The 15,774-nt window shown below is 41.1% G+C and overlaps 2 protein-coding genes across 9 annotated transcripts in view; both read right to left on the bottom strand.

Moving 5' to 3' along the window:
- Positions 1–1,153: 1,153 nt before the first annotated feature.
- pet100 (PET100 cytochrome c oxidase chaperone) lies at positions 1,154–4,626 on the bottom strand. Its single transcript, XM_066675739.1, has 4 exons — positions 4,487–4,626; positions 4,225–4,311; positions 1,636–1,668; positions 1,154–1,518 (listed from the first exon to the last, which is right to left on the bottom strand). Exons 1-4 carry the CDS (start codon positions 4,511–4,513, stop codon positions 1,414–1,416), a joined length of 252 nt encoding a protein of 83 aa, XP_066531836.1. The 5' UTR covers positions 4,514–4,626; the 3' UTR covers positions 1,154–1,413.
- Positions 4,627–7,226: 2,600 nt separating this feature from the next.
- The window catches only part of brd4 (bromodomain containing 4), a 36,266-nt gene continuing 27,718 nt past the window's right edge, over positions 7,227–15,774 (bottom strand). For 4 of the 8 annotated variants that reach the window (XM_066674211.1, XM_066674214.1, XM_066674206.1 and 1 more), the window contains 14 exons: positions 15,394–15,765; positions 15,010–15,138; positions 14,717–14,920; positions 14,322–14,542; positions 13,816–14,192; positions 13,298–13,435; positions 12,804–13,205; positions 11,486–12,265; positions 11,114–11,220; positions 10,852–11,011; positions 10,616–10,752; positions 9,655–9,860; positions 9,030–9,309; positions 7,227–8,835 (listed from right to left, as the gene is read on the bottom strand). In XM_066674211.1, the coding sequence (XP_066530308.1) occupies positions 8,767–8,835; positions 9,030–9,309; positions 9,655–9,860; positions 10,616–10,752; positions 10,852–11,011; positions 11,114–11,220; positions 11,486–12,265; positions 12,804–13,205; positions 13,298–13,435; positions 13,816–14,192; positions 14,322–14,542; positions 14,717–14,920; positions 15,010–15,138; positions 15,394–15,765 (3,582 nt within the window). In that variant the 3' untranslated portion in view covers positions 7,227–8,766. The remainder of the gene's footprint in view (positions 8,836–9,029; positions 9,310–9,654; positions 9,861–10,615; positions 10,753–10,851; positions 11,012–11,113; positions 11,221–11,485; positions 12,266–12,803; positions 13,206–13,297; positions 13,436–13,815; positions 14,193–14,321; positions 14,543–14,716; positions 14,921–15,009; positions 15,139–15,393; positions 15,766–15,774) is intronic. The other 4 variants (XM_066674209.1, XM_066674210.1, XM_066674208.1 and 1 more) reach the window with 3 other exon arrangements.

The raw sequence follows: 15,774 nt of genomic DNA, 5'->3' as shown, positions 1-15,774 counted from the left end.
ATCTGTGGTGAGAAGAAAAGTTAAATATAAAATGCTTTTAGGGGAAACAGCAACTGAAGGAAGATGCTGACCTTGAGAATTCAGTTGTCTAGTTTGGTGTTTCTCTTGTAGCCCTCAAGGAGGCAGTGTCTTGTTACAAATCCAGAGCAAGCAAAGACAAGTTCAAGTCAGATTAGCTCACCTGATACAACATAATTGTTTAAGTAGACAGCACAAAACCTCAACAACTATCTGGGGCAGCCAGGAGTGGGGGAACTTGGGTTCTGCAGAGTGATGGAGCATAATAAGTAATTTGGGATGAGTTCAGGTTATGAATGTTAGAGCTAAACCATGTAAGCATAGGATCTTGTTTATGTTCACATGGCTGAATACCATCAAATCCTCGCAGCAGGGTTTTAATATCTAGTTCAAAATGTAACCAAAACAAAGAGGGACAAACTATTCAATTATTCCTTCATTTTCGGCAACTGCGTCTTTCTGTTCAGGGTTGTGGTGAGCCTGAACCCTTCCTGGAATTACTGGGTGCAAGGAAGGACCAGACACTGAAGGGGGCGCCTGTCCTTTGCAGGGCAAAACACACTCACACATATGGACACTTTCATGAGTTGCCAATCCACCTACCAACATGGGTTTTTGGACCGTGGGCAGAAATTGGAGCACCCGGAGGCAACCATCACGGACACAGGGAGAACACACCAAACTCCTCACAGACAGTCACCCGGAGGAAACCCACGCAGACACAGGGAGAACACACCACACTCCTCACAGACAGTCACCCGGAGGAAACCCACGCAGACACAGGGAGAACACACCACATTTCTCACAGACAGTCACCTGGAGCAGGGCTCAACACCCCAACCCCAAGACCTTAGAGCTGTGTGAAAGTGACACTACTTGTTGCACCACAGTGCCACCTTAACTCTCAATTGATACCCTTCATTTAAGGAGAAACTTTAGGAGAGTGAGTGTCTACAAACTTTTGGACACAAAGTAAAACTTACAGGCAAATAGCTTAAGACACAACATCACTCATATTTATATTGAAACATTTGCAGAAATGTTAAAGTGAATTTTTTTGCACTTGTTTTTTTGTGATAAAATCAAAGTTTAATAAAACATTAACATAAAAATCAAGGCATTTATTTTTGATTTTTAAAAAAATAAATATATAACACATGATCCAGCAACAACCCAAACAATTTACTGTTAAAAAAGAAAATAAAACACAGTTGCACTGATTTTGAAAGCATTTATACTTAAAAATCTGCACGCTTTTATAATCAAATTTATAATCAGTTTCACAAAAATATATACACTCTCCATAGGACGCATGACTAAAGTGCCAAGCTCTGGCTTATTATAGCTGTAGCAGTAGTTTAGCCACTTGGTCTCTTTGACTGTGTAACGGAGACATCAGTCCTTCTCTGCTGAACTCCCTGCCTCCATGGCCAGGCGTTTCAGCATCTTCTGCTCCTTCAGATTCCTCATGCGTTCCTTAAACTCTTCAAGCTCTTGCCTCTGTATTTGAAAGAAAGATGTTAGACTTGTTTATTATTGTGATCACACTAATACATATAAAAGTAGTCTGATTATTAGAACTCAAGGGTTATCATATCGAAAGAGTGAAAGACTTACATGAAGTTTTTCATCTGGTGGAAAGATCTCCCTCTGAAAAAAATTAGGCAAATGCACGTTATTACAGACCAAGAGCAGAATAGCACTATCATGTTTGTTTGTTTTTTTATTACATGTGTTTATTAAAATGAAAAATCAATAACAAAAAAACACAAAATTAAGGGGATGAACAAAACATTTAAAAAAATATAAAAATTACATGGCCACCATGTATATTTTTTCTACGTAGTCAATACAGGCCAGGGGTTGGTCAGGGGTACATAAATACATCCCATTCTCTCCAAAAGATATCAGCTATGTCTTTTAAACAATAAGGGTCTTGTTCCAGTCACAATGTTTTGTTCAGAATTTTTTAAAACTAATTATATGTTGGAATTCTTTCTTGATTCGACTTAACCACAACATCAGCATCAAGCTAGAGTCCCTATCAGTGGCTCCCACCAAGGCTGTAAGAAACCTGGGTGTCATGGTTGATGACCAGCTGACCTTCGCAGATCACGTTACCGCTGTAGCTCGATCGTGCCGCTTCTCCCTATTCAACATAAGGAAGATTAGGCCATACCTAACTCAACAAATAACACAGCTCCTTGTTCAGACGTTAGTAATCTCCCATCTTGGCTATTGCAACGCCCTCCTGACAGGTCTTCCGGCCTGTGCTGTGAGACCGCTACAGATGATCCAGAATGCTGCAGCACACCTGGTTTTTAACCAGCCTAAAAGAGCACATGTCACGCCCCTATTAGTTGAGCTGCATTGACTACCCTTAGCTGCTCGCATCAAATTTAAATCACTAATGATGGCCTTCAGAGTATTCACTGGTTCTGCTCCCATCTACCTCAACAGACTCTTAAAACCATATGTTAGCGCCCGCCCTGTCCGTTCCTCAAAGGAGGAACACGGCCAACCCCCCGTACAGGTCAGTCGAGGCTATTCTCATCTCTGGTACCACGCTGGTGGAACGAGCTTCCAAGCACTATCAGAGCAACAGGAACCCTCTCCGCATTCAAGAAATCCTTGGAGACCCAGCTCTTCCGAGAGTATCTCTTGCCCTGAAAGTCTTCTTTAATGCACTTATTACTTCCTGCATATTGCACTCAATGTAAGGTATTTTGTATAAATGGTGCTGTAGTTTGATTGTGAGATCCTCTTTTGTAAGTCGCTTTGGATAAAAGCGTCTGCCAAATGCATAAATGTAAATGTAAACATGATGCATTACTTCGCTATTAATATGTTTTTACAACAATCATCTTGACAAACACCAGGGACCGTTTCCTCTCCAGGTCGGTACCAAATACATACCGCATGGGGCAAAATATCATTGGAATTTCCAAAACCATGACACTCAATTCATGTACAGCTTTCTGTTTTAATTTATTACAGTTCCAAAAAACATGGATAATTAACCCTGTGTATATTTTGCAAAGTTGACATCTGGAAGATGAGTTATGATACAGGCCAGGGTAAAGTCCAACCTATGTATATTAATTTGTAATTCTCTTCAGTTATTAAATAAGACAAAGAAGCAAAGACATTCTAACACAGTGTCCCTTAGATGTGTCGCTAAGAACAAATCTAAGATCTTTTGACACACATTCTTAAGTGAGGTCAAGGGAGAATTATGATTGTAAAACCAAGCACAATAATTAAAAGATTTTCTTGTTCAATGATGTGGAGCTTTCTAAAATGTCCTCCATAGCTGACCACATAAGAGACCTATTCATTTCCCAGTCTAATCATAAATCTGAAAATGCCTTTAATTAATCGGATTCTGAAACTTGTATATACCATACTCTTTCCATTTTATAAACAGGCAATTGCCAATTGAGGGTGACAGGTCTGGATTGAAGGATAGATTAGACAGCATAGGTATTTTAACAGGAGAACCAATAAACATCTTTACATCATTTTGTGTGTGTGTTTTTTAGTAATACCCATGATTTCTGTTGGGTTACTATAAGCATTACTCCATCCATTATCTGTAACCGCTTATCCAATTTAGGGTCGCGGGGGGTCCAGAGCCTACCTGGAATCATTGGGCGCAAGGCAGGAATACACCCTGGAGGGGACGCCAGTCCTTCACGGCAACACAGACATACACACATTCACTCACACACTCACACCTACGGACACTTTCGAGTCGCCAATCCACCTGCAACGTGTGTTTTTGGACTGTGGGAGGAGACCGGAGCACCCGGAGGAAACCCACGCGGACACGGAGAGAACACACCAACTCCTCACAGACAGTCACCCAGAGCGGGAATCGAACCCACAACCTCCAGGCCCCTGGAGCTGTGTGACTGCGACACTACCTGCTGCGCCACCGTGCCGCCCATTATAAGCATTACTAATTAAATGTAATACAGTATGCACTCATTTCCTTGCAATTCATAAAATAACTGCATGTATATATGTCATTTTGGTTAACAATGAAAGGTTTTATGTGCCTTTACATAAATGAGAATATCAGCAGTCGCTCAAAATAACTGTACCGATCTTGTTCACCTGCTCAAGGTGTGTTGGGTAAAAAACAATAACCTGGACTGGATGAACAAGCTGACCTCAATAGAGGAGATCAAATAAGATACTGACCTTTCTTTTTACAATATACTCCTCAAAATACTCTGCCTGGTTCGATATCCAGAACATCGTCACCGGGAAGGACAGATACAGCATCATCTGTTAACAGAATGTTTTTAATATCTATATCTGTATAACGTGTGTTACGTCTGAATCCACAGAGAGGATAGAGAGCTAAACACAATTATTAACTGATGTTTGAACACAGCTTCGAGATTTTCATTTATTTAAAAGCATATTTTTAATAATAAAAGCAGAGTTAAGTGTCTCTTACCCGAAATATCTCTATTTTCACCCCCATTTCTCCTCTGCTCTCAGCCTCAACTGGCCAAGTCTCATCCAGCAGTCATACAGCATAAACAAAATAAAAGTCCCCCGTGCAGCACTCCACCGGAAATAGGACTCTTACGTAGCAGATGAAACGGCGAACTAATGAGGATTTTCGCATATAATTAATATATATATATATATATATATATATATATATATATATATATCAGTAACTATCATAACACAGCCCTCAGATATAAACAAGAGATAAAGTTATATAAAAATCTATGAGAGATAAATGAAGAAGTCGAAGATTAAGAATTCAGTTTTGATTTTATTTATCACGCTAATTATATTGGGCTTGCTAAGTATATTTTCAAAGTAAATGTTTTAAGACAACTAAAATATATTCCTTAACCGTATTTCATATACATACTCTATGTTAAATATAGAATTAATTATTAATGAGTCATAAAGCACATTAATTTCACTCTGCCTTATTTCCTACAAATCAATCACTGTTTTGAACGTTTGTTTTGAAATTCATTGCTGATTGCGGTCGGAAAGCGCGTCACACACGGCTCTTATGAAAGCATTCAGAAGTCATTCATAAAGCTTTTATCTCGTCGTGATATTCACTGAATCTAAAAATACAAACACGAAGACAGAAAGCTGAATCCGTGGAATCATTGTTGACAAATGAGAACAAATATTATTCACAGAAGGGCAGCACGGTTTTGCAGTCACATCGCTCCAGGGTCCTTAGGGATTCAAACCACACCTCAGTCACTGCCTATGAGGAGTGTGGTGTGTTCTCCCTGTGTCTGCATGGGTTTCCTCCCACAATCCAAAAAAACTTTCTAAGATTAATTGGTTATACTGGCTGAGTGTGAGAATATGGCAGTGTGCAAAAATGTTCACACGTGGAAGTGTGAAATTGTCCCAAGGTGCGAGTGCATGATTCCCAGTGACAGACTGGCACTTTGTCCAAGGTGTTGTGATTCAAACTGGTCTGTACAGGACAAGTTGGATTGAAACACTTTAATTACAAACCACCCATTTTAACCTGTTCTTTTGGTCAAGACCTCACATGTCCACCCCAGCGCAGGTACTATATGGATGGGGGATCATTCTCAGCACTGCAGTGACCCTGACAGTGGTGTGTGTTGCGCTGGTACAAGAGGATCAGACAGCAGTGAGCTGGGATTTTGACTGCACACCTTTTATGTCAGCTACCAGTTGCCTGATTTGGTTGGCATGAGAAGGAAGGCCATCCTGCCCACCCAAACAGAGCAAAGCCAAACTTGGTCAAATATCAATCTCCCCATGATAGGGAACATGGGAGTCCCAAAAAATGCCATTTAAAATGTTTAAAAAAATGAAAAAAATTATTAGTAGTGTAATATATGTTTGTTGGGGATCTTTCTACCAGGTACAATTAAAAGTCCTTATGGGTTAACACCTGCCCTAAAAGCCCCAGTTTGTGCAGATTTGACCTGAACAGACATAAGGCCACAGCATACTTCTCTCTAAATGAAATTCGTGAGGCCTGGGCGATGCAAGGTCGCATACTTTCTGTAGTATGCTTTTGTTTGTCGCATACTCTCCTCTATTGCATATTGTTCGCCGAAGCAAGGCGAACGTTGTCTCCCCAAGAAGTATGCTGAGGCCTTTAGTCAACCAAAGGGGAAAGTAAAACAGACATGAAATATCCAGTCCTTGTGAAGCAAAAAATATATTCTAGCATAAATGTATTTAACAAATATCAAATGCAATGATTACAAAGGACAAAAGACACATTTTTTGTTTCCTTTTAATTTTCTATAAAAGAGATGAGTTTATATCATGATCATAACAGATTAAATCATTGACCTCGATAGCTCACTCACATACCAAACAGTAATCGAGGAGAATGTTTAACACAAACCAAAAAAAAAAAAAAAGAAAGAAAAAGAAAATGAGAAAAAAAAAACATAATAAAATAAAATACCTGAATAAAGCAAACTCTCTGCTGAGCTGCAGTCAGCACATTCTCTGGAGAATTTGTATCTATGGCACATAATGTCCAACTGTTACCAAGGAAAACAAAAGAATACATTTAAAGGCTTGAAGGAATGAAGTGTTTCTTCGTTCACCTTTTACAAACCGAATTAACAAAAAACTTTTATATATATTTAATATATGTGGACTTCATTGAGGGAAAAAAATCATAAAGCAATTATTTCTTGTGAAGTGTTTGTGGAAGCTCCTGGGAGGAGAACACTTCCCTGTGCCACATACTGGAGACCATACTGACACACACATACATACATACACACATCCAACTATCCATACATACAGAATAAAGAGTATGTGGCTGCTCTGACGTGTTCTTTTAAAACAGATCCAAGAAAATGAAGAAAACTTAACTGCCTGTTGTATAGTTAAGAAGTCCAGCTAAAACTAGATTTAAACCTGAATATTGTAAATGGGTAGAATATAAAATGTTGACTTTCCTTTTTTTGTAATATTTTTTGTTTTTTGTGTTTTTTTATTTTTGCTTTTTACACAAGCTCTTCCCTAAACCCAGAGTTCTCCCTCCCAAAACTGTCAATCCCTCCCTTGCCCTCCATAGAATGTAATATATGCCAACTAGAATCGCAATACAATACAGGCACTGGAGAAAACACCATAGGAGAAAACTCAGAGGACCCCTGCAACGGTCTCAAACTGTGCCCACGCCCACCCTGCCCGCCCACCCCCTTTTTGCCGACTCAAATAACATAATTAGAACTCACATCCACTATAATTGAACAAGAACAATGATATAAAATCAGAACTGTTTGAATTTTTTTTTCTGTTTCAAATCTTAATGTAATCGTTATACCTAGAACAGCGTACAGTCCCCTCTGATTGGTTGTCAAAATGATGATCTGCGAAAGAAAAACAGGAGCCATGCAGTTAAAAAAAAAAAAAAGAGAGAAAAGAAACAAACAAACAAAACAAAAACAAACAAACAAAAAAAACCCAAAACACAATTTAAAAACAAAAACACACAAGTGAGAGGTGCACACACTCTGGCTCCGTCCTCTCCGCGGTGTTCCCGAAGAGCCGAGTGCTCGCTCGGCCGCTGCTTACAACGCTTTTAGAATGCAGTAGCATGAACCAGTTATGGACAATAACGCCTCGTGAATTCTATACGTATAATACAAAGAAAGCACTTAATGCATGCTTTCAAATTAAACTCGAACTGAGGGATACTGAGAACAGGTAAATAACCCCCCTTCCTCATACAGTACAGTTCGAACTTTTAAATGAAATGGTTGAAGGATTAAAAGTATACCATAAACAATTCTGTCTTCAATTAACAATTGTTGGAATAATGCATATATTAGGTTTATCTACTACAAAGCTACCTAAACTTTCATGTCAGGTGGGGAGAACAAGAAAATAGATTTATATATTAAGAAAAGACATTAAATGAAGCATTTCAGGTGTAGGACTTCAGCATAAAAGGAGATGGTTGATTGGCAGAGGGGGTTAAGTGTTGGTAAAATGGTTTAAAAAGAAAAAAAAAAATAAAAGTGAACAGTAATCATTAAGAAAATAGCTCTTTACAGTAGATCCTACATAAAGGAAAATGGGTGGTAACATTTCGGCTTGTGTTTTGTTCATAACCCCGCTCGGTGAATATCGGGTACTACGATGTTGACGTCTACAGGTCAGAGGTGTAAGGCAAGCTGTACCTCCCCCTCCTGAGATAATAACTTATGATGTGGAGTTGGGTCACAACCGATATTATCCTGTTACTTGCTTGCATGCGATCGTACAAAAAAAAAAAAAGAACAAAATAAGAGAAGAAGAAAAAAAAATGTTGAAAACAAAAAGCAATACCCCTCAGACATCTGGCAGTTGATGAATGCCGTATTACGGGTAATCAGAACATTTAAGCTGTTGTCGCTTACATATTCCTCCATTAGTCAAGTCCATCCATTTGCTCCCATTGCTTCAAACTAGTGCCCCATGAGAAGTCCTCTCCTTCCTGCTACCTTTACAGGTTAAAATCAATAAGGAATGCCAGAGAGGCAATGATGTCCCAGCTTGAGGGTCCCTCTTTCCTGCTAAGGCAACAGGAGAGCTATAAGCTTCCTGTCAAGGCCTCAGCTCGCCCAGTGCCGTCTCTGCCTCTTCAGTGTTTCTCATGGTCAGTTGGGGTCTTTTATTCCCTTACCGTGTCACCAGTTAATTTTCTCTATGCAGAGGAATCCGTTATGTTTCGCAGTCTCTTTTGCTTCTTCATGCACTTCAAAACAAATTCTCCTCAAAAATAGCCATCAAATCACTTTGGAAATTCATATCAATGGTAGCTGCCATCTGAGGGAAGAAGAAGAAAAAAATAAAGATGTTATAGTTATAAAATGATTGTATTCTGTGTCCTAGAACATTGCTTCTGTAAAAATATTAATTATATGTGATGCATAATGTCAAAAACTCCTAAGATATTGTAACATTCTGCTGGACTTGATAATCAAATGCAAAAAAAGTAAACAAAGGAGCCGGGGACTCACCGCCTCTCTCCTCCGCCTCTCCTGCTCCCGACGGCGCGCCATCTCTCTCTGCTGATCCAGGGCACTCTGGTTAGAGGCCGGGGACTGGGCAGGGGCCTGTGAGGGTGGCGGGGCTGAGGGGGGTGGGGCCTGTTGGTTGGGAGTTTGTGTGGGGACCTGATGCTGCTGCTGTTGCTGCTGCTGCTGCTGCTGCTGTGGGACCTGGTGCTGCTCAGAGCGTCTGCGTGGCTCCTCATGTGGCCTTCGCACAGGCTCCATCGAGTCTTCCTCATCACGACCCCTTGGGAGAGCACAAGAGAGTAAATCTTCCAGTTTACTGATGTTTCAGAAATAGATTTTTTTTTATTATATTACAATATCTAATAAAATCACATTAGGAAATTTACTTGCATTTTTTTTTCATAAAAAATGTTAATGACTTTACTAATCTGTATTAATATGCACAGAATTGTAATTCAAAAACCACACATTTTATTCGTATATATATTAATATTCTTATTATTATATCCTTGGAGGGGAAAAAATTAAGCAGTGACGCAACACAATGTCTCCAATTGTATACAGCCAATCTGCATTAAACAAAAACCCCATTCCCCATTAAATCACAAAAGGTTGTCTCTCTTACCGTTGTTTCTCTTGCTCTCTGCGCTGCCTGTCTTTTTCAGCTTGTTCTGCCTGGGCCTTCAGTGCTTTCTCTCTTTCTTCTTTCTCCCGGGCTGCACGGCGGAACTGCTCAAAGCTGTCGCTGCTTGACGAGGGCTTGGACGACGGTGTGGATGTGGATTTCTGTGCTAGGCTTGCCCATGAGCCCATGTTCTTCAGTTTCACATCCTGACGAAGGTAAGAGTGAAGAAACAAACAAAAACAAAAAGGGTAGGGGGTTATATATAAATACATTTCCCCGACTGCACCAACGTAGTAGATTTTAAAAAGGTACAATATACAGTACTACAAAGAAGGACATTTTAAGCACATGAGAAAATCACATTTAAAAATCTATTATCCTGGCAGGACTTCTTCCTTGCTTAAAATCAATGATATTAGAATATGTATATGGCTTGGCACTGTATCTATAAAAATGCAGATTACATACAGCGCTAGCATAATTTACACTGCATTTTCATTACATTTTGTGCTTTCCTGGACAGATAACATATCTTTTTTTTTATTTATTTACATTTTACATAACGTTTTTGTACGTGTTCTTAATTTTATTCAGAAAAACTAAATCTGTCATTTGAACAGAGGCGTACAAACACTGGCATATGACTGATATTTTAAATACCATAGAAATAATTATTAAAAATTTTGGGCATGGAATTTTTAATAATGAAATACAAGCAAATACAACAATTGCAATTATTTACAATTTACTACACACGTTAAAGTAATTTACCACAATTAATCTGTTTAATCATTTGACTCCTGTATAATATTTATTTCAAAAATAGTTTTTTTGTTGAGAAAGGACAACAAATAATATGCTATATTTACTTACACTCACAAAACCATTTATTATGGACATTCATTATGCAAACTATGATACAGAATATATGAAACTGACAAGGATTTCCCTTTCCACCCACCTGTACCTTTTTAGGGGCCACAGGCGTCTTTGGCTCCTGTTTAAATTTGTCTTTTTCCTGCATGGAAGGAGAGGGGCCGCTCTGGTCTGAAGAACGGATAACAGGTCGGGAAATCTCCAGTGGCTTCATATCTGGCCCTGAGACAAGGTGACATGGTCAAGACCTTGGTATACAGTGCACTTCCTGGTGTTTCTAATCACAATCTGTTATGTTTTGGATCCGTAAACAGCACTCACTCTGCTGGCCATGAGGTGGCACGTCTGGTTTGCTCTCAGGCTGTTTGTGTGGTTCTGGACGCAATGCAGGGCTGAAAGAGTCACTACGAATCACAGGTGAGGGAGGCTGTTTCTCCTCCTTCAGAACCCCGAGAACTGGAGGACATCGTTGCTGTGGCTCCTGTAAGATGACGCGGTCACACATTGATACAGTTAACAGATGAGAACATAGTCACAGAGAGGACACTCTTAACATCAGGGTAACGTGAGTAGATATATTCACCTTTTTGGGCTGCAGGTTATGAGGAGGCGAATGATGGACTACACTAGGATATTGGGAGATTTGCGGGGAATGCATCATTAGGGGAGAAGGGTTTTCTCTCAGGTGCCCTGTTAGAACAGATGGATGTATCATTTTAAGAAGTCACTAAAGAGTTGAATGCACTTCTACTGTCACTACGACTGAAATCTTTAAGGAAATTAATGAAATCTGAACATTTTTCTACTGACTAATCATCTGACTGTGATTTAAATTTCATATATCTTCTCTCTACATTATGTTCCAGTCCAGCTTGTTTTTTGTTTTGTCAAAAAATAATTACATGTTTAAAATCTGACTCAAACATCCAGCTTGGCTTATTAGCTTGATTCTTACCCGTGCTATATGGATCAGGCTTGTGTTGACGTGGAGAAGGATGTTGCTGTTGCTGCTGAATGATCTGCTGCTGTGTTTTTGTAGCAGTTATGGACACCTTATGTTGGGCTGGCTGTGTCTGTGTGGTCTGCACAGGACCTTGAGAATAAGCAAGCTGTTGCTGCTGGGCTTGTGTCTGCGTCTGGACTTGTTGCTGCAAGTGTCTGGCCTGGTGCTGGGAAATCTGGGGGGAGGGCTGGTGCTGGGGTGCGGGTGGAGGCTGGGTCTGAACAGGCATCTGTGGCGCGGAGAGAGAAGTCTGTTGGCCCAGCTGTGACTGAACCTGAACTGTCTGTAGGAGGGAAGCCTGGCTGGGTTGCTGGGGCTGCTGCTGCCGGCTTTGCAGGGACTGCAGGAGCACACCCTGCTGCTGCTGCTGCTGTTGGCGGCCCTGCAGGTGCTGCAAATAAAGCTGGACCTGGGCGAGAGGCATGGAGGGCACAGGCTCCTCGTCGTCCTCCAGCAGCATCTGTGGCGGCTGTGAGGAGAGAAGGCCTTGGGGTGTGAGCGTGGGAGGGGACAGGGGTCTCTGTCGAATGGGCTGTGGTGGGTGCAGGAGGTGGGGAGGGAGGTGATGGTGCTGGGGCTGTGGAGCTGGCTGCGACTGAAGCTGTAGGGGCTGCTGGGGTGGGTGCTGAGGCTGCGAAGGCGGCTGGGGCGTCGTTGTTGGCGGTTTGGGAGGTAGCGGCGCAGCCCTGTTAGTGGGTCGCGAAGGCTGTTGAGGCATAGCGTTGTGCAGTGCTGGAGGACCAGGAAGAAAAGGGAAAAATTAGATTAGTACAAGAAGAATCAGATGTAAAATCTGTCATGGAGTAGATTTGCACTTTAAAATGAACTTTAATGCAGGGTGTTCCCAACCTAATGCTTTGAATGTATTTTTGTGTTTTCCCTACTTCAGGGTACCTTATTCAGCCAAAAAAAAGGACTGGTTTAGTAGACAATGAGTTGAATTTATGAGATTAGTTTCCTATGGAGCTGCATCACGTAATGTATTTAGGAATAATTAAAGTGGCTTAGTAGTGGGCTATCTAATGATATCCACAATAAGCCCAAAAAATATATATATATATTCCCATTAAAACAACAAATTTTAAGACAATAGAATATTGTCATTGGACCCAGTAAACTTGCCTAAAAATAAAACAGTGCCTGGTTACTCCACAACTGAAACTGAGAAAGGATTATTATAGATGAAGGCCAATGTAGGTAAAAACAGCTTTAACCTACTTACAGGGTCTGTTTCACATTTAAAGTTCAGAGTCTTGACGCCTTAACTTACCTGGGGTTGGGAGGTGCTGGTTTAAAAAAGGGTGCGTCTCAGGTGAGCCAGGGCCACCTGCCGGGTGAGCATTAAGGTGAGGCGGGGCAGGAGATGATGAGTCATTTGTGTGGTGGGACAGGTGCATGATGGGAGGGACAAAGGGGGGTAGAGAGTCAAACGTATTCTCCAGCAGCTGTGAGGACTCCAGTGCTGTGACAGAGGGAGGCATGTACGTAGCAGGAGATGGATGCTGTGGCTGCAGCAGCTGCTGCTGTTTTAGATGGACTGTGGGCTGAAGCATTGGAGCCTGGGGCTGGAGAGTCGCCTGAGGCTGGGGCATGCCTGGAACCATCATTGGATGGTGGGGTTTCTTTCCCTCCTTCGTGGCGTGGCCCCTCTTCTTCGGTTTAGAAGCCAATCCTGAGATTTTAAAGAAAAAAGTCAATAAATCAAAAATCAATAAAATGTAAATTATAAAAAACAAAATGTGACACAAATTACTTGAGACTCACTGATAACATTCGGACTGATGATTTTACCTGACTCAGACTCTTCGCTGTCTGAGGTACTAGACTCACTACTGCTGCCAGAGTCTGAGGACGAGCCTTTCGTCTTTGCAGCACTCATTGCTTCCATGGTCTTCTCCGCAACTGGATTTAAAAAAGCAATAATACCTACATAAAATAATGATGCTGTAAACTGTGTTTTGTTCATTTCCATGATTGTTATATATCCACATGAAATCTCAATAATCATTTCAGGTTTTTGGGAAAAATATGGGAAACCAGGGATATACCCACTCGTATAAAATTTAAGAGAAGTCTTATTTACTTGTATATGGTCACAAATGCAGTAAAATGAATCAAGTGCATACCGTTTAATGTAGTGGCAAAGCATTAGCTACTGGTGAAACTTTCATATTTTTACATATGAAATAAGAGGCAGTTATTAATTCTGTGCTGTCCACTCACTGATCCATGCCTCAGAACAGTAAGAGAACTAATTAGAAGCATAATCAAACAGCCCTCACCCGGAGGCTTCTTCTTCTTGCGGAGGCAAGATGACACATATCTCTCCAGTTCCCGCAGTGTGGAAGGCTTAAGTGTCTCAAAGTCAATTTCAATCTCATCAGGGTTGGAGTTTTTGAGAGAAGGCTCACGGGACTGAATGATATGGACCACGCGGCCAAGCTTATCCCCTGGCAACTTGTTGATGTCCAGACTCAGCTGTCTCTTCTCTTCATAGGACATGGGCTTGCTTTTTTCCATAGGGGCCAAGCCTGCAGGTCCTGCGCCTCCTCCCAGACTGAGATCATCAAGCGAGTCCAGACCTTGAACTGGCTGCAGCGTAGGTGGCACAGGGCCCTGTGGTGGCAGGGAGCGGTTGTTTTTCAAGCCTTCCTTCTTACTGCAGGACAAAAGCAGGTAAAAGACACCATATTTACCATAAATGCTTAATCATGGGTTTACTTTTTCAAATTATATAAAATGAATATGGTTTAATTAACATTTTTAAAAATGGGCTTTTCTGGCTTACTTAGGCTTCTTTGTCTTCTTGGGCAGAGGGTCTTTGTTGTTCTTGCTCTTCTTCTGTGTCTGGAGAGCAGGGGGAGGCTCGAGGATCTCGTCCAGCCCAGGCATAGCTCCTTTCTTTTTGTGCTTATCCTTCTTCTTTTCTTTCTTTTCCTTCTCTTTCTTCTTTGGTTTGCTGGCCTGGGGTTGGGACAGGGCTGCCAGCTGCTCATGAACTGCCTTAAGCTACACCACAAACAAAACAGATAGAAGAAAATCATGTTTAAAGACAAATTTAATTTAAATATAAATAAATAAATAAATAAATAATAAAGGCCAAAATGAAATAATAATAATAATAAACTGATCCCTATGTCAAAGCTTTTGACAAAGTTTGCCTATTCTAGTTTAAATAAACACCTGTTCTTTCAGTTCAGCCAGCCTTTGAGCCCTTTCCTCTTCTGAATCATCTGTGGAGGATTCAGACTCTGAGGAAGAGTCACTGGAGCTGTCGGAGGATGAGGCTTGAACAGGGGGAGGAGGGTGCTGAACAGGAACAGGGGTTGGGATGAAGGTCTCCTCGGGCTCATCCGGCATTTTAGCAAAACGCATCTCAAACACGTCCTGGTAAAGGAGAGATGATTCTCAGTGAACCGTAATGATTATCCGTGTTGTTCGCAGGTGGTGTTATGCGTAAGGGGTTGCCTATATACCTGCAGTTTGCGTGCCATGGCAACCACCTCATGGTCTGGGGGGTTGTACTTATAGCAGTTGGAGAACATTAACCGCACATCTGCAGCAAACTCCTGCGCGTCTCTGTACTGCCTGTTGTCCAGCTTCTCCTACAATAAAACATACGTGTTCATAATCAAATTATATCATTAATGTGTTCCTCTAATTAACAGGCAGAACTATTTACCAAGTATAGATGGCATGTTTGCTTATGTTATGCACAACCAGGTAAACAACAACAATGCAAGAACAAGTTTTTTTTTTTTTAATAATAAATTATATTTCTGATTTTCCTCAAATAAAAACTGAGCTATATGAACTTACTAAGTTCACTTGCAGCACAAAAAAAAAACCTACATTCTCACCTTGATACTAGTAAGGTCCATGGGGTGTTTAATGATGTCATGGTAGTCATGTAATCCCAAGGCCTCCACATCCACTGGTTTGTAGAAAGGCCAAGCATATGAAGCATGCTTTTTAGCAAACATTTCCTTCACAATGCCTAGACAGTAGCGCAGTTGCTCTTGTTGTTTGGGGCTGTGAGCACCGACAGGGACTCCAAAGGTCATATGGTGTTGGGAGTCTGGTGCCTCTTTCTTAGAGAGTTTTGCAGGCCGGGCGCTCTCTCGTCGTGGCATAGTCTTCCCCGACTTTGACTCAGCTGGAGAGGATTCACTCAGCTGATCATTTGCTGTGGGTGTCGTGGTGTCTGCTTTCCTCTTCTGGCTTTTTCTCTGCTGCTCATG

The sequence above is a fragment of the Hoplias malabaricus genome, chromosome 6 (assembly GCF_029633855.1).
Source record: "Hoplias malabaricus isolate fHopMal1 chromosome 6, fHopMal1.hap1, whole genome shotgun sequence".
NCBI classification, from domain to species: Eukaryota; Metazoa; Chordata; class Actinopteri; order Characiformes; family Erythrinidae; genus Hoplias; species Hoplias malabaricus.
Note: the sequence above shows the minus strand (reverse complement) of the source record. Positions and strands in the feature narration are given on the sequence as shown.

Excerpts from the sequence above, each read along its gene's own strand:
- pet100 (XM_066675739.1), bottom strand. The coding sequence starts at position 4,513 with ATGGGGGTGAAAATAGAGATATTTCGG. Across the intron at positions 4,312-4,486 it reads TGAAAATAGAGATATTTCGG|ATGATGCTGTATCTGTCCTT; the intron begins GTAAGAGACACT and ends TTCTGTTAACAG. Across the intron at positions 1,669-4,224 it reads AGTATATTGTAAAAAGAAAG|AGGGAGATCTTTCCACCAGA; the intron begins GTCAGTATCTTA and ends AATTTTTTTCAG.